General features: G+C 39.5%; 1 protein-coding gene across 1 annotated transcript in view; it reads left to right on the plus strand.

Moving 5' to 3' along the window:
• GALNT9 (polypeptide N-acetylgalactosaminyltransferase 9) overlaps nucleotides 1–25990 on the plus strand; it is a 301146-nt gene that overhangs the window by 140639 nt on the left and 134517 nt on the right. Inside the window, exons 5-6 of the mRNA XM_088482157.1 lie at nucleotides 2251–2448; nucleotides 10427–10544. Of these exons, the coding sequence (XP_088338283.1) occupies nucleotides 2251–2448; nucleotides 10427–10544 (316 nt within the window). The remainder of the gene's footprint in view (nucleotides 1–2250; nucleotides 2449–10426; nucleotides 10545–25990) is intronic.

The following is a 25990-nucleotide window of genomic DNA, read 5'->3' on the forward strand; positions in this document are numbered from 1 at the left end:
ATGTTCTAACTAGTAATTGCTTGACACTTCATTTAAATTAATATCAGAGGGCAAACAAAGTACATTGACAATACATGACTAAGAGATGTATAGTCATTGTTGTGGGGTGTGGGTGTATAGGTCATCTTCTGTTATTTAATTTATACAAAAAAGGCCAGTTTTATTAATTAGAACAAATTGTATACATCGTTATGTATCATGAGCAAACATACTGTAGTGGAAGAATAATTTAAGATGTTAATTTCTCCAGTCTCATTTAATGGATATGGTTATAGTGAATAGTCAAATGAGGTTGCAAATGAAGGCCATGGGTCCTGCACCCTTTATTTACTTACTTGTTAGTAACACAGTCTTCAAAGCACTTTAATTACTTTTACTGTACATTTAATTTAACCACGTTTGTTGTAGTAAAGAACTATGAATACAAATAATGAACGATAATAGTTATTTGCATTTAAACTAAGAAAATGTTTCTAAGTATTATGTAGTATTGAGTTTAATTGGTCTCCAAGTCAAACCTAATCCATAATAAGACACATCTGAGTGATGTTCACTTTCTTTATATAGAGTGTTCTACTATTTCAGGGCAATAATACATTTAATTATCATTAAAGTACTGCCTGAAATAATACACAAAAAATATTTGTGAATGACAAAAGCAAATTAGTAAATACAGTAATACCTGCTACAAAGTCACTGTTATTCATACTGGTTATTTGTAGATATGACAGAATATGGAATAAAAGACAAAAAACTGCACAAACACAAACTGTACACTTAGCTGGAAACTCTCTTTCACCTCTCAACCGATAAAAGGAAATTAATCTCCCAACAGCCTTAATGCAAGGTGTGAAAACTAATTGAGAGGAGTATTGAGTAGCTGGTAGGGTCCCTGGTGGTCCCCACATATGTCCGTCCATCTGTCTGCCTCAAGGTGAAGCATAACTATTTTGTCTTTATTAGGAACAGCATTATTGCAGTTTATCTGACCTTTACAGTTTTAAAGGTATGTTTAATGGGAAGGTGATGCATACAGACTTTATCACCATTCTTCTATAATAGCATATAGTGCTGACATTGGATTAATTAACAGACAAAGGAATAAAACACAGCTTCCATTTCCAATTTAGCATTTTACAGGACCATGCAGAGTCTTGCTAGTCATCAGCTGACCAAGTTGACACTACCTAAATAAAGGATTTCATATAACATTTGCAGAGATAAAATCCACATAACAATTACAATAAAACAGACCAAAGCATCTCATTCTCTGTATGGAACATGAAGTTGCTGTTGCCTGAATGAGCAGGCTGAGAACGAGATAATTACTTACTTTGGATGTCCTAGAAGTGACAGCTTATTACACCCATTAGAGCATGGCTTAATGTTCCGTCAGTCACATTCTGCAGTCACATTTTGTGGTGCCAGAGATGTTTCCTTGAAATATTAATAAGAGCTATGAAGAAGCTATATTGACAAAATGCAAATAATAACAAGGCAAAAGAGGGATCATAAAGCAAAGCTGAGCTCTGTTAACCTCTGGGACTTTTATAGGTGATGCTTTGCTTTGCGAAAACTACAGTAAAGAAATTATATTTGCCTAAATTAAAGCAAATTATAAAGGTAAAATAGATGTATCCCCCTTTATTTATTGAGCTTCTGTATCTGCATGCATCAGAGTAAGATTGGTTCCTCAAATATCCTTATTGATACTTACTAATATTTTTTTTTCTTGTAAATCCATATTCATTGATGAGACCTAGTAAATCCCTGCATTATGGAGAATTATATGCTGTGTATACATACATCCTGTATCCTGTTTTCCAATTTCCAGGGAAAAGCAAGGAGCTGGAAACTTCTATAACATAAGCATTACCTATACACAGCAATGTAATGTCTAAGTGATGTCACTAGTTCCTAGTAAATTGGTAGGGTATATTCTCATATAGTGTGGTACAACCACTCACAGTGGTTCATTCATTGGTTATCTCCACTGAAGGTAACCATCAGTTACACGATCAGTCTATAGCAGGGGTTCCCAACCACGGTCCTTAAGGCACACTAACAGTTCATGTTTCAGGGATAGCCATACTTGAACACAGGTGTCTTAAAACCTTGACTGTTGGTGTGGCTTGAGGACTGAGGTTGGGAAACACTGGTCTATAGTGAGACTGGGATACATTATCTATCACTGTCTAGACAAAAGCTTGGTGATATGGGAGTGTGTCTTATACACTCTTCTGTATGCAGGTCTGAACCAATCATCACCAGGATCAAAGAAGACAGAAGACGAATCATTCTACCAGCAATTGACAACATCAAGTACAACACGTTTGAGGTGCAGCAATATGCCAATGCCGCACATGGCTATAACTGGGGCTTATGGTGCATGTACATCACCCCTCCACAGGACTGGCTAGAGAAGGGGGATGAGTCAGCTCCAATCAGGTGAGCCAGCACTATACAGTTTTTAAGTACAGCCAATTTGGGAGTTACCCATGAGGAGCAATGAACGCAACTGTTTCAAAAGCAAACTAGCTTCGTTTACTGTATTGTTTCCATACCAATATAGTAAATAAATATACATTTCACATATTCATTATACAAATACAACAATGCAAACATTAGTAATAATTAATTTTAGTGTTGTCAATTATGGTGAGTCCCCATTCCCCAGCAGCAGAGACCTGTACATAGTTAAGTAAAACTCACCACACTTTCTCCTGCAATCTGGCGCCTTTGATGTTGCAGCTGACATGAGTACCTATATAGTGGTCCGGGTCTCCCTGGCAAAGTGAAGGAATTGACCAACAAATCTGGTGCGTCGTGCACGTCAGATTTACAACATAATGGAGGCTCCATGGTGGTGACCAGAGTCAGGTGTTTGGACAAGCAGGGGTAATTCCTGGAGAATCTTGTCTGGCATATGGCAGATTACTTCTGTTATATAAGTATTAATAAAATGACATTCATACAATGTTTAAATCGCAAACACTATTGGGTTTGTATCAACCCACACAGCTGCACATTCGGTGCCATTCACTATGCTCTAACTTCCAGAAGGAAATATTCCACCCATTTATCCCTCAAAGTGAATGTTTCTGCCATAGTTCTTTCTCTAGGAAAAATGGTGACGGTACTGAAAAAGAAAAGTACCAGTACTCAGATAACAGGCACTTGAAAAGGGTACCTGTTCTCAGAAACAGTTACAAGTTGATAGAAGGTTTAGTAGATCTGGACAAGTCTTCAGTCTACTGCAAGTCTAAAAACTGACTACCATCAGAAAATCGCACTTGTTTCTAGGAATGCTCTAAGCACTTATTCTATCAGGTAAACTAATAATGCTAATGACAAACTGCCAACAAATAAATTGGCGAAAAGGGGACCTGACAGCGGCTAGCACTAACTTTCCATGCCTAGAACAGTGATTAATGTAGAAAGACAAAGTAGAAAAGTGTGAGAACATGATACAAAATGAATATTGTTTACAGTAGAAACACTTTAACATGTTCCTTTTATTTACCAGGAGAGGAAATATCACCTTGCTCTCAGTATAAGCGCATAAATGTCACAGTGATTGTCTATATTTGCCCTCAAAGGAAACATTACAGTGATTCACTATACAGTTGATACAAAAACAATGCACATTACATTGATTCACCACTAAAGGACCAAAAATGTTATTATCATTCACTAAACATAACCAAAGGGCAAGTATTACATTGTAACACCAGTGGCCTGCAGAACATGCGAAAGATGTTTCTCAACAACAGCTGCTGAATCTCAAATAACCTAAAAGATACGGACGTAGACAGAGAGGGAGAACTTACTAGTGTGTATTGTTTGGGCAGCTTTATGCATGTAAAGCAAGCAAATTACTAAAATTAAAACACATATCAAATATTCAAGTGTTCGTTATACATACAGTATGAAGATTACAAATCGCTCAATGCTCAATGCATTAAGCTGCATTTTGTAAAACCGCACATCAATATACATTTCTTTCTTAAAAAAGACGTTGTTCTAGGGGATTGCTCAAATTGCATGGAAGCAACTGCATTCTGTCACTTGTAGAGCACAACTGGTGTCTGTACCTTGAAATTATGATGGGGTATGGGGATAGATTGGCAGTTGAATGATGGATTGGGATGGAAGTGAAAAAATAGGGGGAGGGAATAGGTGTCTAATAATTCTCTAGGGATATGTATCAGCACATATCTGAGAATAGTTAATATGGCTTTTTAAAGTACTTAATCTCACAGGTCTTAAAACCCTTCTACTTTTTTTTTAATCTCCAACCCGATCCCACATTCAGCAGGCATTCTACCGCCCTACACCATTATCCCACACCTCTATATTCCAGCATTGTTCATGGTTATAACCATAAATTTATACATTATTAAATTTCTACTCAATGCATCTGCCTTTTGTTGTTAAATTGTTAACACTTTCTCACTTTTTATGACACATAACATATTATAGGACAAGAACAAACAGTAACACCATAATACAACTAGCGCAATCTAAATGTAAAAATTCATGACACACAACACTCATTTACACATTATAGACATCAACACTACACGTGTAGCACTGCACATAATCCTTTAGTTACAGTTCACTTAGAAAGGTAGGAGGCCTTTCAGGGTCAGCAGCTCCCATTACCAATCGAATTAGCGCAAGGTGACCAAATAATATAGTCCTAAACAGTGGTGTAAATTCTTCCCAGACGCCCGGAGGCAAGTTATAATTTGCCCCCCCCCCCCATCACAGCCACTGACAGTGTAATGTAGCAATTTGCATGCAGACAGGCTATAGATAGACGAAGGCAGCAGCTGATGGTCTAACATGGAGCTCTCCACTAGTGTATGGTGGCTTCCCATGTGCTAGGAAGGGATGCCATGTATTGGGCGGCCGTGATGGTACACTCCGGGTACATAGTTACAGCCCTAAGTGGGGTGAATATGTTGTGGACAATGGAGGAGGTGCCCCTTCAGAGCTGGAGCCCGGCGGCAGGTGCCTCCATTGTCTCCCATAGTTCTGCCCCTGGTCCTAAATGTTTTATCACCGCAATAAATGGGTATACATAACAGCTGAGCTAGGACAGGAAGATGTCAAAGGAATCCTAAAACAAAAATATCAACCTACAGCTTTAAAAAGCCCAAACCTATATAAGTACAACCATTCTAAGTGAAAACTACAAGATACTTTCTAGATTCAGCAACGTTTCAGTTTGTAGGTTGACATAATTTAATTTCATGGTATTCTGCATTTCTTGGGTGATTATGCCAAACACAAAACAAACTGATTTAACTATGATGTAGCTAAATAATACAGTATAACTCTTATTAGATCATGTCTAAACTGATGTAAACTGACTAAATTATCTTAAGAAATGATAACTAACATATTATAATGGATTGCCAGGGTGAACAAATAAAGTACTTACACCTAAACCTAAATATAATATATATTCTCTTTCAGAGTATCGTGCAATACATTGAGGTTAAGACTGTAAAACTCCCACACTTCAGTATAGCAGACTATAAAATCATCTAATGCAATTCATTAATCCCAGAATTTACTATATGGACATTCCTGTGCTTGTCCTGTATCCATCATTATTTCCATAAATAGTCAATAAACAAGCATTTCCTTTCCTGAACAACACCGAGCATCCTGAGAGAATCTGAATTTACTGTGGAATTTATCCTGCATCTGGATCTGGCTACAAACATTTGATGCTCTTTAAGAGCCTGTAAAGAGAACCTCATCAGCACTTCTGTGTATGGATGGGACATACATCATGTTTCCAGAGCACTGGTTTGTTTAATGAATCTACTGGGTGACATTGTGCTGGGTTTATGGAAATATCCAAATACAAGATGATTCATTCCCTTTCTAAATTACACCTTATAAATCTAAATATGTTTGCTCATTCTGTACAATGGCTCGTATTATTGAGAGGTCAGATGTTTAGAAAGAAAATATTACTATGTAATGTCAGGAACTTGTCATTTAAATATTAATAATACCATATATATATATATATATATACAGTAATTACAATTTCTAACAACTAAACTAATATGCATATATCATAATCTTACAAACAGTACTACATTGTAATAGTCACGTGATGTATGATAATTTATAGTAGCCAATTATCTGTAATAATAGTACCAGAACCAAATATTAAATATATATATTTGGAAAATGTTGTCCCCAAATATATAATTTTTTTTTTTTTTAGTTTTTAAGGATTACTAAAAAAGCTACTAATACCATTCCCAAATTTATAATTTAAACTTTCCATACCAGTGGGATTACCGATAGTCTGCTGTGTGCAGATAAACCTCTCCCTCCATGATCACAACTACTGAAATATTCTATACAGATAAGCACCTGAAACTTTTACACATATCTTTAACAGTGTTATTAACAGCTCTATTATATGAGGAGAGATTGCATTCTACGTGTATACAGACCAACTATACAATATACTGTAGTTTTCCTTATTATACATATAGGGATCTGTTTTCATCCAATTTTTTTATTCTGTTGGAGTAATTAAACTTGCATTGTAGCCACGTTTATTGCATGACTAGACTGCATCATATACAGTATAATGTGTTCACCTGTCCAGCTATAAAGAGGCTGAATGTACACCGATTTGTGAAGTGTAGTTAATGTGTTTTCACATGGCAAATGCTCCAGAAATGAGCACATGCAAGTACAGGTGATATAGAGCTGTACGCATTTCAATCACATCTACACTTATGCAGAAGAGGCGTAACTGGCTGGAAGTTGTGTCAACGCAGCTGAGTGGTATGCAGAGATGGATGCAAGTCAAGATATGGAATCGTATCTTCTGTGCGCTCATGATGATAGCAAGTAGAAAACCAGGCATAGACATAGTACAGTAGGAGGGCACAAGTAGCGGTCTCGCTAGGGTTTTTACTATTTTTAAGGAGTATTATTATCCATAGAGGAGTATATTATATATACATAAACAGTGTATTAGATAATCATCATACCTTGTCAAAATCCTTACCTTTTGGCACATTACACCAGGGGTAGCCAAACCTGGTCTTCGAGAGCTACTGTACCACCAGTGCATGTTTTCCATGTCTCCTCAAAGAATCACAAGTAAAATAATTATCTCCACCTGTGGATTAAAACGTGTTAGTGAGTCATGACTACACCTGTGCACCTGCTAGGTGGTCTGGAAAACATGAACTTTTAGTAGCTCTCAAGGACTGGGTTGGCTACCCCTGCCTTACACCATAGAAAATAAAATGAATTAAATCAAACTTTTTCCACCTTTATTTACACATTTCACCTTAACAAATGCAATAGTGAAAAAAATTTCACCAGTTCATGAAAATGTATTAAAAAAAATATGAAAAACTAGAATAACTGATCAGTCCCTTGATTTAATTCTTTTGTAGAGCTTTTGCTACAATTACAACCATCAGTCTGTTTGGATGTGTCTCTACCACCTAAGCAACTACATTGGGGAATATCTTCTAATTTTTCCTTGCAGAATTGTTTAAGTTCTGTCAAATTTCATGGTGAGTGGCGTTGGAGTGCTCTCTTCAAGTCCATCCATGGATTATCAATCCAATTTAGGTCAGGGTTCTGACTTGGCCACTCAAGAACATTCACCGTCCTATCCTTAAGCCACTGCATTGTTTTCTTGGTGGTATGTTTAGGGTCATTCTTGTGCTAGAAGGCAAACCACCTGCCCATCTTCAGCTGTCTAGCAGGGGGCCATGGGTTTTCCTCAATAATTTCTTTGTTCTTGGCAGCATTCACATTGCCTTCAATTCTGACCAATTGCACAGTCCCACCCACACAACATAATGTTAGCCCCACCATGCTTCACAGTAGGTATGGTGTGATTTGGGTAGACCCCATCTTACGATATAACCATTTGCCACAAGGCATCAGAATCTTCCACGTGTTTTTTTTTTTTTTTTGCAAAGAGCAATTGTGACAGAGTATGGGTAGTTTCTTGCCACCCTGCCATACTGGCCAGCTTTGTGTAAAGCTTGTGAGGTACTTGTCACATGCACATACCATCCAATCTCATGCACAAATGACTTGTAGGTTTTGCCATTGGCCTCTTGGTAGCTTTCATGCTCAATATCCTCCTGGCTTTGTCATCCAGTTTGGAGCGGTGACCGAATCTAGGCAAGGTGTTAGTGGTGTCATAGGCTTTCCGTATCTTAATATTTTGAACTTTATCCCAGAGACCTTTTCATAGTTGCTTTTCAAACACTGTGAATTATTTTCATTGCCATGCCCTTCTGGTAGTGGAATCCAATTTTATTCTGAAGTAATCAAAACCGCTAGAATAGATGTCAAGTGATGGCCAGTTAGCCTGTACTTTAATCTGGAAGGTTGTTGGTTGTACCTAAACACGTTTATAATGATTACTCTAATGCTGCGTACACACTGGACAATACAGTATATCGTTCATACAGTCGTCAAACGTTATATCATCCAGACCGTTGGCCACTGTACACACAATATAGCTGCACACTCTGTAGTTCATAGATGTATTGTGTCAGTCGTGCAGCATGGCAGATGCAATATATCTGAAAGATATATGTACACCAGATATATGGACACCAAGCGACCCAAATGCTGGCCACAGGAATCAGTGACAATGACGTCACAACTTGTTCCTGCAGCCAGACGTATCGGTTGGCTGATTGGTAAGTGTGTATGCACAGCCGTATACTTATCAAAGTGCTTGTTCAGCCAGCAGGCCGATCCGTTGTACCTCACATAAGGGTATGATCAATTATCCAAAGCAGGTATTTTAGTCATTTTGTTAAGATTTGGTATAAATGTTATTTTCACTTTCATGTTAACATATAATATGAAAATACAGCTGGAAAAAGAAAAAGTTTAATTTCATTTATTTTATTTTCCAGGGTGTGATGTGACAAAATGTAAGGATTTTGATAGGGTGTGATGATTTTCTATAGGCCTGTGTGGAGGTTTATATGTTCTCCCCATGTTTACATGGCTTTTCTTTGAGCTACAGGTTCCTCCTGCAGTCCAAAAATATATTGGTAGGTTACTTGGTTTCTGACAAAATGCAAACCATAGATTGTGTGTGAGCAGGAGGGGATATTGGGCCTGATTCAGAGTAGTAGGCAAACCCGATGGTAGACGTAGTACCCAGACTGTGAGAGACCTGCGCATGCACAGGATCTGTGTTCCGTATGTGCAGGGCTCCCTGTACAAGATTAGTCACAGTTCCCCCAAGCCGCAGCATGATACAATATTTGGGGTGCCAAGCAGGGACAGTGACTGGGATCATTCTACTAAACAGGAGCGTGTCACCCCTGTTTTGTAGGTGTGACTAGGGCAGTGTCTGTGTCTTCCAATTGAGACTTCCTGGCCTCGGCAACAGAGGGTTACTCAGAGTTACTCAGGTTGCCGATGGTCTCGTAGGAGATCTGATGTTGCGTTGTAGGACGCAGCACTCAGATCCGCGATGTATTCAAAAGTCGTCTATTTACACCAGGGGCCTCATGCTGCATTAGCATATTAGTTATTATATGGTATTGCACAGCCACTTCCCTGAGGCTCTGCAATACCATACAACTCTGAATCAGGCGGCAGGCCCCTAGATTGCCAGCTCCACTGGTGCAGTGACTGCAGTAAAGGATTCAGTATTCTCTGTGCAGCACTGTATAATATGCAGGTGCTATATAAATAACATAATATAATAGATATCTACATCCACATTATTTTATTTCCTGTATCCAAGTCCTTTGAATATTTAAACTTTGACCTTGATTCTTTGACCTAAGCATTACTATTCTGCTGGTTGGAATAACATGATTTATTACAAAACTAACAGAGATCTAGAATGAATTAGTCCTGAATTGACAGGGGACCACAAGCAGGCCAGACACACATTATATCAGTGGCCGTTACTCATCAGAAATTCACAGCTCGTACTGGGGATGTGTGAAACAAATGCTTACAGGAAGTCAGATATAAAACACATCTGCCTCCTTTAGCTCTATAATGCAGTGTACAGTCCTGCAAACTGACTGTGACCTTGAAAAAGGTTAGCAGTTGATTTACTGCAGTTCTATTCTGCATAATGCTGTAATATTTCTTCTATTGCTGTTCAAGGAGGAAACACTGAATGGTTTATTCAAATGTCTAGCGCAAAGTCAGTGTTTGTCAGTACATTTTTAAGCTTCTGTTACTGTATAAATACATGTATGTAACAGATAAAATTTTCTCTGTTGTATAATTCTGTCCCCTTTATACTGTATTGCAATATTAAACCTTTTGACATGATTTTTTTTTGTCCTGCAATAAATTTGGTAACAAGAACACAAACAAGATCATGTAATTCAGCAAACATGCTAATAGTGTTTTTCTACCCCAGAACTCCAGCAATGATTGGCTGCTCCTTTGTGGTGGACAGAGAATACTTTGGAGACATTGGGCTGCTCGATCCTGGAATGGAGGTGTATGGAGGGGAAAATATTGAGCTTGGCATGAGAGTAAGTGTCAGCTGTCTTCAGCGTTATTTCTGTATAATTTTTGAGATCTCAACTTTTAAGTACAAGCATTGTTCTCGGTAAAATATGGGCAAAATGACTGAACACAGTGGAAAGATTCCAATTGTGGTATATAACTCACTGCAAGCAGCTTAACACTACACAGATTTATAGCAGTGGAGAGCCTGTCGATTTGCTAAATGGTAGATTGGTCTTTCTCCTATGCCTGTAGACAGATGAACTATGTGCCCCTAACTGATAATGAAAGGTATGAGAAAAACATACTTGCACTGTCACTTACATTTAGCCAAAGAGACAGCAATTCCTCTATTAATAAGTAGTTCTCCTGAAGGAAATATAGTTCATATAATATCCTGCTGGCAGAGAATGTTGGTTATTATACATCCGAAATCAACTTTGTGGCAGTGGAAATGTAACAAAACCTCAAGATATGACATGTTCCTCCACCATAATCGCTATGCTTGCACGGTCCTACTCTTTTTGCGTTAGCTAAAAAAATGGATGAAGAGTATAGTCAATTACTAATTTAATAAAAAGTCAACTTTGAATGTGAAAGCAGGAATATAAATGAAACAATGTCTGGTTATATTTCCCACTGCCTATAGCGGCACCAAACCTTTGGGTTCAGTCGGTGCTGCTTATTTGGGTATTATGACTGCTGATGCAGCAATGTTTATAAAACCCATGTTCTGCAATGTTTTATACTGTAAGTAACTTTTTATTTGTTTTGTTCATTTTGTTTATGTTCTTTGTAAGGTACTGCTCTGCGGACCCCTTGTGGTGCCGTATATATAAAGAATAATAATAGTGATTTTATATATATATATATATATATATATATATATATACAGTGTACACTGTATATATATATATATATATATATGTATATGTATATAAATATATATATATATATTTTATGCAGTTATTTGATTTTAAAGTACATTTTGTGATCTATTTGTCAGCTGTATTTAAGAAAGACAAAAACATGTCATATTCATTTTGAAGTGTTAGGTTGTGTTTCCGCTGTGGTTACTTTACAATGTTATAGTCCATAATAATAAAGGCAGTTATTTTAAGAACAGAGGGGCGATTCAGACCCGGACGCTAAGCTGCGCTCTCTTGCAGCCGTCAGGGGGTGGATATGCAAATTCCGCAATCGCACAGCCAGGCTAAAGGATGCCCTCTATGTCTTAGAGAGTGACGGCAGAGTGAACCCTCGCCGGTGTAATGACGCCCACTATTCTTTCTTAGTACACGTCATCTCCAGGAAGTGTATGATTAATCGGTAATATCGAGAGCCATTGGAGCCCTTGAGGTAGACCCTACCCTGCTGCTACCCCTACCCCACCACAAGCACTGCAATCACTGCAGGCTGAAATACAACCAGGTGACGTGTACAATGATGCTTCCATGCTAATTATGGATGCCCATTAAACGCCGTTTTGACGCCAAGTCACGCCTGCGTTCGCACATCCACTCCCCTGTTCACAAGCACCTTCCCCTGTTACCACCACAAATGTCACTCAAAGTAGCGTCCAGTCTGTGTACTGTGAGTGCACGATTTGTTAAGGCTAGGTGACTCCTCCCCTATCCAGGATTCCTCAGAAGAATCCTTCAGCGCTAGGCCTGCTGCTGTTGCTGGAGATGGATCTTCAACCCAGCAGGGGACCAAGAAGACTACTATTTTAAACAACGGACTGTGAAACAATCCTTTGAAAGGGGAAGCAAGTATAACAGCTCTCACGCAGTCGCTCAGCGGATCACCGATGCCATCACGGCTATGCTAGTATTAGATCTGTATCCAATGTCTGCCAGTAATGCAGTGGGTTTCACAGTTATTTGAGGTCTTGTATCAACGGTACCAAATTCCATGTTGGTTCCGTTTTATCCGAAAAGCCATTCCTCGGCTGTACCAGGATATTAAAAAAAAACTAATAATTGGCCTGCAAAATGCCACTGTTGACCTAACCACAGATATTTGAACAAGCGGTAGTAGGCAAACTAAAGATTACATGATTGTGACAGCCCACTGGGTGGGTGACTTGTCTTTAGCAGCACCAGTATCTAACAAACAATGCCAGTTCATTCAGAGGCAGGCTACTCTGTATCACCAGCTTCAATAAGAGGCATACCGCTGACAACCTTTTAGAAAAACTAAGGTATCTCATAGCACAATGGCTTACCCCACTTGGACTCTCCTCAGTATTTGTGACTTCTGACAATGCTAATAATAATATTGTGAGAGCATTGCATCTGGGTGGATTCCAACACGTCCCATGTTTTGCTCACACAATCAACTTGGTAGTATAGGTTTTTTTTTAAATGACAGGGGCATGCAGGAGATGCTGTCTGTGGCCCGAAAAAGTTTCGGGACATTTTCACCATTTAGCCACAGCATGCAGGCGATTGCAGCAGCTGCAAGAACAGTTGAATTTACCCTGCCACCAACTGAAGCAAGAGGTGGTACCTACAGTAGGTGAAATTCCACCATTTTAAGATTCAGCGGATGGATAAACACCAAAAAGCCATCCACAGCTATTCAACAAGCCATGACATTGGGAGAGGAGGGGGAGTGTGCAAGGTGCTCAAACCCTTCGAAGTAGCCACTTGTGAAGTGAGTTCAGACACTGCTAGCTTGAGTCAGGTGATTCCCCTAATTAGGCCTTTGTAAAATCAGCTCGAGAAATTGAAGAAGGAGATTAAACAAAGTGATTTCGCTAATTATGTCAGACTTGTAGATCAAGTCCTTTGTTCACTTCCCCAGGATCCATGGGTTGCCAATATCTTGAAATTGTATCACTACATTTTGACGACTGTACTTGATCCTAGGTTTAAGTCATACATTGTGTCTTTCCAACTGACACAGATCATAAGAGATGCAAAGAGCTCCTGGTGAGCAAGATGGCAGCTCAAGTGGCACATGACACGATGACATCTCCTCCTCCAGTTTCTCCAGCAGCTGCCAGTAAAAACTGAGCTTTCCCAAAATACCCAGTGTTCTCAAAAAAGCCTTCTAGTAAGAAGAAATGCATTGAAATGACAGGTGACAGGCACTCTGCCTGGACTTATCATTCTTGGATGTCCGCTGTCCACTCCTGCCTTAACCTCTGTATTACCATTCTGCTACTACTGGCTGCCACTGGGCTGTGATTACGGCTCTTTTACATCAGCTATTCAAATGGAACAGGCCTGAACATTGTGTACTGTGGGAATTCCCACAGAGACCAAGCCCTCTCTTTGTTTTACATGCCGGTCATACTCACAGACCGGATGGATACAGTTTCACACTGGAGCTGAAATTCCCCTTGGATACAGTTACATATGGGAATTGCATACAATAGTGAGTAAAATCTCAAGCAGGAGCCGTCCACTGTTTTCATCCTTTACTGTAGCGCTATATAAAGTACTACTATATCAAGCCATCATTGGGGTACATCTTACAGGAGGATCGATATTATTGTGCATTTACCATTAACACTTAAACGTTTAAAGATGGTCCTTTTCTATTTTCTCCTATAATATTCGGATAAAGGACATTCCTACTTATGCCCTTAGGAAATCAAATGTTTATCATTACTATACACTTCGATTTACAAATTTTTATTATGATTCTATTTACCCGATTTCTTACTGACATTCCTCAATATATCATGGGCATTGTTGTTCTATTTATTATTTTTATTTATTTATGTTGGATGTACTGATGATTCATTCCTATGCTCTATAGACACATATTGATATTACCATTGGTCTTTATATGTCGTTTTGGATAGCCATTTAAAATAAATATTTTTATTTTTATTGATATTGTGTGGAATCTCTATGCTTTATAGTGCCAGCCATTTTTTCATATTTCTGTATCTTGTTGTGAGGATTGGCGTTCCCCACTTGCCTTTGGCTGCTGGTTTATATTCCACACAATACCTTCAGGTGTTCCAGATCAGTGCCAGGGATTTTACTTTGTACTGAAAATTAGTTACACTGCTACGGCGACTCCATCTGATAGGGTCACCATCCAAAGAATGTTGGAGGATTATTTTCATACACATAGGCATGTCACAGAGTCCCTTTGACTACTGGAAAGACAAAAAGGCAATTTGGAGGCCCTTGTACAGATTGGCTTTGCATTAGTCGGGAACCTTATCAGCGATCAGCGTAGGAAGCTACTTCTTTAAAATTTGTAAAAGATGATGTTCCTGTAATGGTGGATTCCAGCGGGAATGAATTAATATTGTGTGAGGATGATGTACACACTGATGAGGGTGAGGAATCAGATGAGGAGAATGACCTCTTCCAACTGTAGAGAGGATTAACAATACTGTTAGCTGCCTTATGCTCAATGGTAGTTTGCTGTGCCGCTGCTCTGCCGCTGCTCTGCCGCTTACCTTTTTTATTTTGTTTCATACTGTATTTATTTCAACTAATATCACAAATACTGTAGATATACTTGCAAAATACTGTTACGCTTTTTTCAACCGTGATTTGTTTAGATACCAACCTGGTTGCCTTTTTTCTTAAACTCTAATTCCAATGTGTAACAATAGATGGGCTTGGCTTTCCTTGATCATGACAGCCATGTTTGGTCAGATGCAACTCAAACACCAAATGGAGATATTATGTGATGGTATCTGGATATGTTCTCCACCCTCCTCTCCCAGCCTTCCCATACATAATCCCAAAAGCACGGTGATTAGAGATGTTTAGTACTAGACTTTAATAATCCCCCTGCCCCCTTCCTGTTCAGAGCTTCCATTTTGTGTGCTGCCACATTAATAGTTCTTCCACCCATTTAAGAATTTAAATAGGCAGGTGCAACACCGACATTACTCCTGTAGGTGGGAGAGCCCAAGAACAATTCCATCTTGCACCTCTTTTCTTTGCATTATGCACTGATTGGAGCATTGCTAACTGTCTTTTTGTATAGACGACAAACATATTGTTATAGTTTATTAAACTTCCATCCTGTTTGCAATGCAATTTTCTTTCCTAGATGTGCCATGTTGGTAATTGAACTGCCACAGCCACTGAAATCTTCTATATGCAAGTGATGAATGCCAACATCTCCAGCATGCCCCTTTGATTTAAAAAAAAAAAATTGGAACCACGAAAGAGCTCCACTGGGGCAAGGACTGATGTGAAAGAGTACGTTTTCTTTGTAAATGCCTCTCCTCTTCCCTCATAAATTTGCTTTGGAATCCAAAACTTAAATTAAATTTTCTATGAATCAACTCTTCCTTTCCCTGCCTTCAACTACATACATACTCCATCTCCCTTGGGCCTCTGATCTAGTTCTCGATTAATGAAAACATTAGTGGGTTATTTCCTGTCTGCAACTGCAGTGCCATTCTGCTTTCTAGATGTGCCATGTTGGAAGTTGAACTAGCACAGCTGCTAAAATCTTCTACATATGGTTGATGAATGCAGAAGATGTCCAGAAATGTTTCTGCCCACAGACAGCATCTCCTGCATGCCCTTTGATTTATTTATTTTTAAATTTGGAACTCCCGAAAATCTCTACTAAGGCAAGGACTGATGTGAATGATTAAAATATTTTTTGTAAATGTCTCCCCTCCTCCCTCATAAATTTTCTTTGGAATCACAAAATTAAATAAATTTTACTGAACTGCCACGTGTTTGTGCCATCCATTTCTGTCACTAAGCTTAGTCAGCCAGCTAGCTCGGTGTAACCTTTTGGCCTAAACTAGATGAAAATAATATTGTGAGCTGTGAGGTGGTCAAAATTGACTGGAAATGAGTGGAAATGAATGTTATTGAGGTTAATAATATTGTAGGAACAAAAAAGGCTCAAATTATGTGATTTTAGCTTTTTTGAACATTTTTTAAAAAAATCAAAAACCAGTCACCGCATTTTGGCAAAACCAAAACTGAATGACAAATTAGAACTAAAACCAGCAAAAATGGTCCGGCGCACATCTCTAGTAAATATTGCATACAAGGCATTTTTTATTTATTGGATTGCATCTTAAAAATATGGGGTTGATATATCAAGCAGTGAAAAAGTGGGGAAGTGGACCAGTGGAAAAGTTGCCCACAGCAATCAAACAGGTTTTAGAAAACATTTGTCAAGTACATTCTATTCTATTACTATGGTTGTATGAGCCCCAGAAATAATGTTCACTGGTATTCAGACGAGTTACAACCCCAAATTTGAAAAACACTGAAATATTATTATATATTAGTTCTGCCTGCAAATTACTGTTCACTTTGATTTGCTTAGATTTGTCTAAATTGCAGATTCTGACCACTGATTCGCCTCAACCACTTCACTCATCTACAGTGACACACAGGTAGCGAAAGCTACTGTAGGAAGGGTGTCTAATAACAGAAATATAGGCTATTTGTTTTGCTGGCATATAAAGTGGTTAGAGCTATAGTGGCATATATGGTTATGGCATATTTAGTGGTTAGGATATAAATAATACTGACTATTTACTTGCCATCTCAGTTCTGCATAATCATTAATTCCTGAAACAAACATAAAAGGCATTATTTTCAAAGTTAACTACATTAACAAAAAAATAAGCTCTTTATCACAACTTGATAAAGGGGATTATAGAGATCCACAATTTTCATTATGATCTGAAATGCAAAGGTGTACCAGGTGTACCAGGCCATAACACAAATCTAAACACCAACGCTTTAGCTTAAGGGAAGGTCATAGCATTCATTAGAGGTAATATTTATTTCTTAGCACGAGTCATTATTTTCTGTAAAGTAAATTACAGTCTACACAATACACCGGATGTAGAGGTTTCGTAATACAATAATTTCTTCAATTATTATGAATGGACAGATAGTGAAAGTGACAAAAAAATATATACAATTTTGTGACAGTCAGTGCATTTGTAAAGAACACAGTACTGCCTGGGTAATAGGACACTTATATTTGTAATAACAAGTACAGCAACAATGACTTTCTGTATGGAATTAAATAAAATGGGATGAAATTGTGAGCAAATTATACAATGGAAAGAAAACCTTACACAAATACTGTAATACATTTTGAGCCACTATAGGGATAAATCATTTGGCTGTAACAATAAAATAGGTAAATTAGGCAATGCTTCTATGTACCAAAGGCCTGTTGGAGAACTGGCCACAATTGCTCCCAAAATCACAGGCACAATTTGTGTTAATAAAAAAGCCGCAAATTCATGCATATGCAAAGTGGCAACTTTCCTAACATATCATTTGGCCACACAGAGCTGGATTAAGGAGGACGGATGGGGTGGGATGTAAAGCCAGAGCTGCTCTGCCCCTGCTCTGGTGCTGCTGTCTCCAGCCTCCACTTCCAGCAGCATTGGCGGAGACTGGTGATGAGAAGACTTAGGGCCTGATTCAGACCCACTCGCAAGTGGGTCGATGTTATGCACTGAGCATGCGCACGACGGAGGGAGCTCCGTCGTGCGCATGCGCCAGACGCGACGAGCGAAGGAAAGTCCTTCGCTCGTGTCCGATCAAAGGGGGCGTGCTGTCAATGTTGATTGACAGCACGCCCCCTTTGGTGGGCGTGCCGGGGGCGTGCCTCCCTGACGGGGGCGTTCCCACGGGAACGCCTCCCGTCAGAAGCCGGCCCACTGACATCACTAGTGATGTCAGTGGGAGTGATTTTGGCTCTGATAGAGCCAAAATCACTCCGGAGCTTGCGGTTGAAAACCTCAACCGCAGGCTCCGGCTCGCAATTTCGATGGTCGCGATGGTCTCGACCATCGCGGCCATCAAAAAGCACGCTCGTATAGCCTGTGGGTGGTGACCCACAGCTATACGAGCGTCCAGGAGGACGCTCCATGAAAATGGAGCCCGGCCCTCATTCAGAGCGTGCGCTCTGCTCAGAGCGTACGGCTCTGAATGAGGGCCTTAGTCCCCGCACTGCCAGAGAGGCAGGGAAGGAGGGGGCATGAGGCGCACAGTCGCACACATGATATCACACAGCTGCCCACACCGGCCAGAAGAGGAAAGGTATATTTCACATTCAGTTTCTGTACTTGGAAGTGACGCGAAGTGCGGTTCCCTACCCATACACTCCACCAAAAAAAAGAAACTTGGCCCTTTGCGGGCTCACTTCGCTCTCTTAGGATCTCATTCAGACCCGCTCGCAAGCACTGAGCGCTCGCAAGCGGGTCAATGTTGAGGCCCTGCGCACGTGCAGCAGCCGCACTGCACGTGCGCAAGCCCCAGAGCAAGAGAGAAATTCTCTTGCTCCGGGGCTCCCTACAAAAGGGGCGGCTGTCGATGGTGATTAACAGCTCGCACCGTTTTGTAGGTGGGGTGGGGGGGGTGGCTGGCCAAATGGAGGCGTTCCCGAAGGAACGCCTGCTGTTTGGGGGCGGCCCCACTGACATCACTCGTGATGTCAGTGGTGAGCTTCCGGCTCTATTAGAGCCGAAAGCTCAATGGGGCTTGCGGCAGATGAGACACTACCACAAGGGTCTCGTTGCAAGCCCCGATGGTTGCGATGGTCTTGACCATCGCGACCATCAACCTGGCCGAACGCTAAAGCTGTGGGTGGTCACCCACAGCTTAGCGAGCGGCCAGGAGGTTGGCTCATTAAAGAGAAGTGGCCACCCTCATTCAGAGCGAGCGCTCGCATTTTGCTCACCACAAGATTATATTTCCCCTCTATGCCAACATGGATGGTAGGGAATGACGTTGGACAGTAGCTGATGATGTCAGGGTACAAAAACTTAAGGGTATCTATCCACTTCCACCAAAAGAGGGGCTTGCGAGTGGTATAGCTCTTCTTCTTGGCATCCTAGAAGGTGGACCCAACAGCGGCCCTGCTTCCTGCATGGGCTCTGGGTCGTTCATCTGGGAAGGAGGAGTGACATGGTGCCTCTGCATTCACCTGGCTGCCTGCAGACAGTCTTTGGGGATTCTAGACTGTGCTGTGATGTCCATAGTCCGCTCCACTTCAGCACAGCAGTGAGGGCAGTGAGTAGCAGCTATGGGTGCAGTGCAAGTGGGAGAAGAGAGAGGGCCTGTTTGCAAGATGCATGCTACATTCACTAAGAAGCCCAGCACAGAGGCAGCAAAAGATAAGGAGTCAACTTTATGATAGAAGATTAAAAAAAGTTAACAACTGCTGAAATCTGGTTCTGTACAATATTGAAGGTGAACAAGCAAGAACAAATCCATAATTATGAATTTTACAGCTTCTCAGCCTCAAACCCATATTCTGCAGCCATTTTATAGTTGTGAATAAAAGTGTCCCTTATGTGGCAGCAGTACAGCTGTAAGACCAGTGCTGCCACTATAATAGGAAACACTAGGAAAGGGTGTTGCAGATGGTCCCAATCAGGTCAGTGTGTAAGTATTCATCTAGCTATTGTACTACAGATGCAGAGGACAGCGGGGCAGCTGGTGCTACAGGCATTTCCCTGCATGCATGGGCATCCTGGTGCATTACCCTCTACAGAACATCCATTAGGCAGGCCTGGTATAATGCATGCTGTAACATTATGGAATGTAGAGATATAACAACTGAGGTGCAATAACACATACCACAGCCACTGATAGTTAGAATATACATGGGACACACTATTTTCCAGGACTGTCAGCTCATATAGATGTGTCCCCATCTCCCAGCGCTGACCAATGCATAACACACAGCCTGTCTCCCTGCACACCATGCGTAACAAGATCTGTGTTACAGATCTCTTCACAGGTTACTTACCAGACGTGCTGCAGACACACCGTATAGTGCCAGTAACCTCAGCAGCAGTGACGGCAATACATGGCCACAAAGTGTAACATAAAGCACACAGACCTGCATCCCACTCAGGAGATGCACTCAACCTTTGCCCGAATGCAGTGTAGGGAGGTACAGGGCCCAAAAAAGTTGGGACTGAAAATGGGAGCTGGCAGGACTGGAATTGGGAGGAGTAATGAGTGGAGAGGGGAGAATTTAGGATTAATTCTTAAACCAGCCTTCCCCCCTAAAAGAAAAGTCTAGATCCATCTCTACCGAGAGGAGGCTCCGGAGTCTATTCCCGCTGCCAGAGTGCGGGTAGGACCTGCGCTGCTGACTTATGGAGGTGCTGGGGGAGGAGACACACACAGCGAAGGGGATGGTGCTGACAAGAGATGGAGTCTCTGGGCCCCTGAGACCTTAATCCAGCCCTACGGCCACAGTAGCATTTGCTCCTGGTGTGTGATAGACAATCATCACATGCACTTATACTTGAGTCTGTGTTTTCCGCATTTATTTTATTAGCAACAAATGCATTCAATGTTAGGCATCAATAAAGCTGCTAAGACTGCTCTAATACAGCAGACACAACCCGTACCTTGTGTGCAAAGAAAACAGTTTTAAACACGCACACATGAGCATAATATATGCCTGTGTGAAGAAGAAATCACCAATCGTTGTCAGTGAAGCATTACCAAACAGCAAATATCAAACAGTTCACTAGTTCTGTGGACTGTCATCATCATCACTATCACTATCATCGTCTGCTACATGCAACTACCTCATACCATCCGCAAATAATAAGGTTTTCTCAGGCGTACCATTGTACTTGTCTGCTTTGTAAGTGGCAAAATCACGCAAATCTGCATAGGTGAATTGGGTGTGCCAACTGTTCTGGCCAATTACGCTACACAAACTGGAATAGATCTCACTCAGTGTCAGGCTCCAAGTGTGCACAGAACAGAAGTGAAGATCAAAATAGGTGGAGACCAGGTCACTGGTACTGTAAGACACAGCTCATAAGTCCCAATCATAAACAATAGCACACACAGCTGCTGTTCCCAATTACAATCCAGGAAGCATGAGTACCAGTGTGAAGTATAAGCTCCTGCTATAAGGCTAGAGACATGTGATGTTTGTTGTTCCTTGCTAGGCTTCATTACAGTACATGCACTTTGATTGGCCTAATTCTCCAGGGGATTTTATTTATTCTGCTAATTTTTATGAATCTAGAATTATTTGCATATCTCCATCTACAGTACAGCTACTGTAGCTCGTCAGAGTAAACATGATTCTTACTGTGTATCTTTATACAAGTAATACACTGATTATTAATGACTTATATGATAATTAATCCATTAGTCCTGTGCATAAGTGTTACTGAAAGGACAAGAAATAAATTATATATAGTGCTTTCTGTATACGGTATTAATAGTGCTAAAGTATTAAAGCCAACATGACCCTCACCTGTAGGTGAGAGGTCAATGAAACATAAATCTCCCTTAAGTGGTATGTACTGGACAGGTACCTCTATATAGATCAGGTTAAGAATATTTTTTTTCTATTTCCTATTAATCAAAATATAAAAAGCACACACAAATATGCTGAATTGGGAACATAGTGAATGTAGTTTATGGTAAGAAAAGGCACAAGTAAACATGAACACGCCTTTGCTGTACTTGACCTACATTACTCCACTAATCTTTAAGTAGAAGATCAATTCACTATTCTTTAAATATCTACATATGCGTGCTGTGGTTTGTTTGTTTTTGTGGACATGTGCAGACTGATTTTGCATATTTTTTTAAATATTTTAAAACAATATTTTTTCATTCAGTATAAATTTTGTAATACAGTTATTAAATTAATTTATATTTCCATAATATAGTAAGGTTATAAAAATCTCCTTTGAATAGCACATTTTTTTATTCAGTACATTGTTTTGCCCATTAAACACCAGATATCACATATTCACATATAAATAATCTATATCATCAATATAATATTGATTCGGTATTAATTTAATTGGTTATATTTTTTGGTGCATTTAAAAAAAATATTTTTTCTTTTCTATTTCATATTTTGCTCAACTTTGTCATCCAATCTTGATTGTAACATTTTGTTAATTCTCATCAAAATATTTCTAGCTTGTCTACCTGCTATAAATAGCTACAGTATATAGTCTTTCTTCTTATTTTCTTCATGCTAACTAAAAATAAATACAGTATAGTTAAAGGCTGGCAATAATTAAGCTGTGGCATTAATAAAATAATTTTTAATATCACTAAAATGGATTGTAGAGCTTGGGGCAAAGCATCACTTTATGTTTGAAGAACATGTCTCTTATAGATTGGGGCTCCTGGCCTATAGAAAGGAAATAGCTTTTCTTAATGCAGAATGCAGCATGCTAAATGAAAAAGTATTTGGCAGACAAAAAAAAAACAGTCAGACATTGGCACTACATTATGGGAATAACTTTAAAAAAATATAGTTTAAATACCAGCGCAAGTCAATTAAGAAATGACATCCAGCACAATCTGTTTTTCAGTTACTATTTCTTGCTTCAAAAGATGCAAATTAATTCTCCACAAGAAGCAAATCACATTTAGCACTGGATCTGTAGGAACAAGCATATTTTTATTTCTAGTCATAGATGTTAAACCAGAAATATACCCTAAACGTATTTTCAATATTTTATAGAGGCTGTACACTGTTTGACTTACTTTTAATGCTACAACAGTTATTTATTTTACAAAGATTTCTCACATCACATACCATACCTTCCAACTTTTTTAATTTCTCTAACTTGAACAGTGTGCATAAGTAGGTGTTGTGATCATGCTACATTGGAGCTTTTCAACATCACTTGTGAGCTTGCCCAGCCTCGCAACCTATGCCCTCCCATTCAATGGACCATCAGCAGTATCTGGTAAGAGTTGCTTTGAAATGGCACCAGTGAAGGGGATCAGGAAAAAGCCCTGATCTGCAAATTGGGACAGTCCAACCTAATTTAATACAGTTGAGGTACAGAAACTCTATCCAACATGAGTGAACTAGGTACACACATGAAAGATAAGAAGACTGATCCACAATTTTTTTCTAACTACTAAATTGACCCAGACAACATCAGATTTCCTGTACACACACTACACAACTATCATATACTTGTAAAGGTACTCGGCATAAACCCCACACACACACACTCTGTTCGGCCCCGTCCTGTCTCTATCTGTTACACTACCCCCGTTCTGACTGCTGCTAGTCCCCTCTCCTGCCCCCTTCCCGTCCTTTGACTCACCCTGTTCCGTTCTGGCTAGGTCTGTCCAGACCGCCTAGCAGTGGAAGCCATTGGAGGGGTGGCACGTGCCACAGCTCCCACTGTGCGTACATGTTGGAGACAGGACAGACTTTAGAAAATTATTTTTTAAATGAATGATACATTTCCCTAAACATGGTTGAGGTGATGTTTTTATAGTTGAGGTGATGTTTTTATATCTAGTTTGTCAAATAATGTTGTTACACACTGCATTTGCTGCACGGCATTGGCTCGGCAGGACATTGAATATCATGCAGCACTCCTGATGTCAGAAGCTGATGTGACAGGTTTATGGATGACAGTTGGCTTTGGGTGCTGTAAATAGAATGTGCAATAATCAGGCCAACTAGCTGAGAATTGGCTTATAGAGCTGACTATTGCACAGTGTGTAGCTAGCATAAGATTAACAAGTAACTACCCTGTCAGCAGAAATGCATGCTGTTACATACTTTAGTTTTGGAAATAGAGATAGGTTAGTGTACTGGTTTCACTTACTAGTGAAAAATATAGTGTGACCGGAATAACAAGAAAACAAGTACAAACTCACTAAATATGGTTTTGGGCAAATCCTACATCAGTGAGTATAGCAATTGTTATGAGATATATGTATGTATGTCTCCCCTAGAGTTAAAACATCAATTCTGGAAATTCAGAAGAGCATGAAGATTCTTTTTTGGGGACACTCTTACAAAAAATAGTTATAAAACTAATGATATTAATAAAAACAAGGTCCACACAACAAATTAGACAAAACCACAAATTAATAATAAATATGCACTTACAGTGTACTGTGTTAGCACAGAAATATGTTTGTATTCCTCTATTTTAAATCACAGGAAGAGTAAATGCAATATGAGTCCCTTGTATGTTTTTGGTTAATATCTGAGAGGATAGAGAAGATAGAGGAGGCACATATTTTATAGAGGTGATAGGCTTCTGCTTTTAACTATTTACCTAGGTAGTGAATGGTTAATAAGAGCACCTAACACACCTCATCATACTGTATGTATGTAAACAGAATAGTATGATTATCTGTGTTCATATGCATAATTGAAAAAAAAAATCTTTTCAAACATATGTATTATTATTTCTCTGAAGTTCATTTGGCAATACTATTCGTGATTATATACATAAATAATGGTAACACAATGGTATTTGTCAATACAGCACATCTCAGCTTGTGTAATTATTTAGTCATACATTCATCGTTTAGAACAAATATTTATATGTAATCACCCAATGTGTTAGATGCATAAATAAGATGCACAAACCTCCCTAAGGGGTCTATTTATAAAGCCTTGGATGGAGATAAAGTGAATGGAGATAAAGTCCCAACCAATCAGCTCCTAACTGCTATGTCAGAGGCTGTGTTTGAAAAATGACATTTAGGAGCTGATTGGTTGAGACAATCTCCATTCACTTTATCCCCATACAAGGCTTAGTATATAGACCTCTATAATACAAAGAGGTCCTGCTTTTGGTCATGTGTCATGTAGACATTGAATGATCAATGAGAGACCCCTTAATGTATATGCAGGAGTAAAAACTGCATCTGCTTTCAGCTATGGGGAGCAGCTGCCCTTGGTGAGGAAGTCCTCTCTAACTGATGAGAATACAGGAAAGAAGATATGGTATAAATGTACCTGATGCCAATGTGAGAACCTTGAGATGTCTGGGGGACCCCAGTGTGCGCGCAGCAGGTGTCCCTGATGACCAACACACGTTTTACCTATGGGTTTGTTCACAGTCAGAGTCAGTTACTTTAGTTTAACCGGTATACCTGTTAAAAGCACTTTTAAAAATAAATAATTAGGCAATCACATTATTAGAAGAAATGTTGTTTTTCTTAAGCATGTAATAAGCACTTTGAGAGAGATTGGAATGGCAACAACAGTCCTAAAAATTTATTGAATTATATAAATCATTATAAAATAGCTATTACATTCACATGTATGAAGATATGTTTTCTTTGTTAAGTTTAAATACAGTATAAATATTTTCTAAGTTTACAGTAGTTCACTTGAAAGACAAACAGCTACAGGATTTGTTTGCTTTTCTGTCATAATATATTTGTGTTGGATGAAGCCACTTGAGTGATCCTAATCTGATGAGCGACAAAGGTCTCAGCCTTAAAGATCAAACAAAATAGCACAGGATCCACCATGTTAGACCAGACACAAGGTTAGTGATTTCTAAAGAGGGACAAATCTCATAATAGTCCTGATCTTGGCAGGAATGTTCCAATTTTAAGATGTAAAAAGTTGTGTGCCATATTGGAAAGCAGATCTGGCTTCTTTCAAACATGGGCTTGGTTTGTTTGATCTGGACATGGTTGAGCCTTCTTTTGTTCTGAATTGGGTTTAAAAGTATTGGGAAGTACAGTATTGGCAGATATGATAGGAG

The sequence above is a fragment of the Taudactylus pleione genome, unplaced genomic scaffold (assembly GCF_031769625.1).
Source record: "Taudactylus pleione unplaced genomic scaffold, aTauple2 ptg000282l, whole genome shotgun sequence".
Lineage (NCBI taxonomy): Eukaryota > Metazoa > Chordata > Amphibia > Anura > Myobatrachidae > Taudactylus > Taudactylus pleione.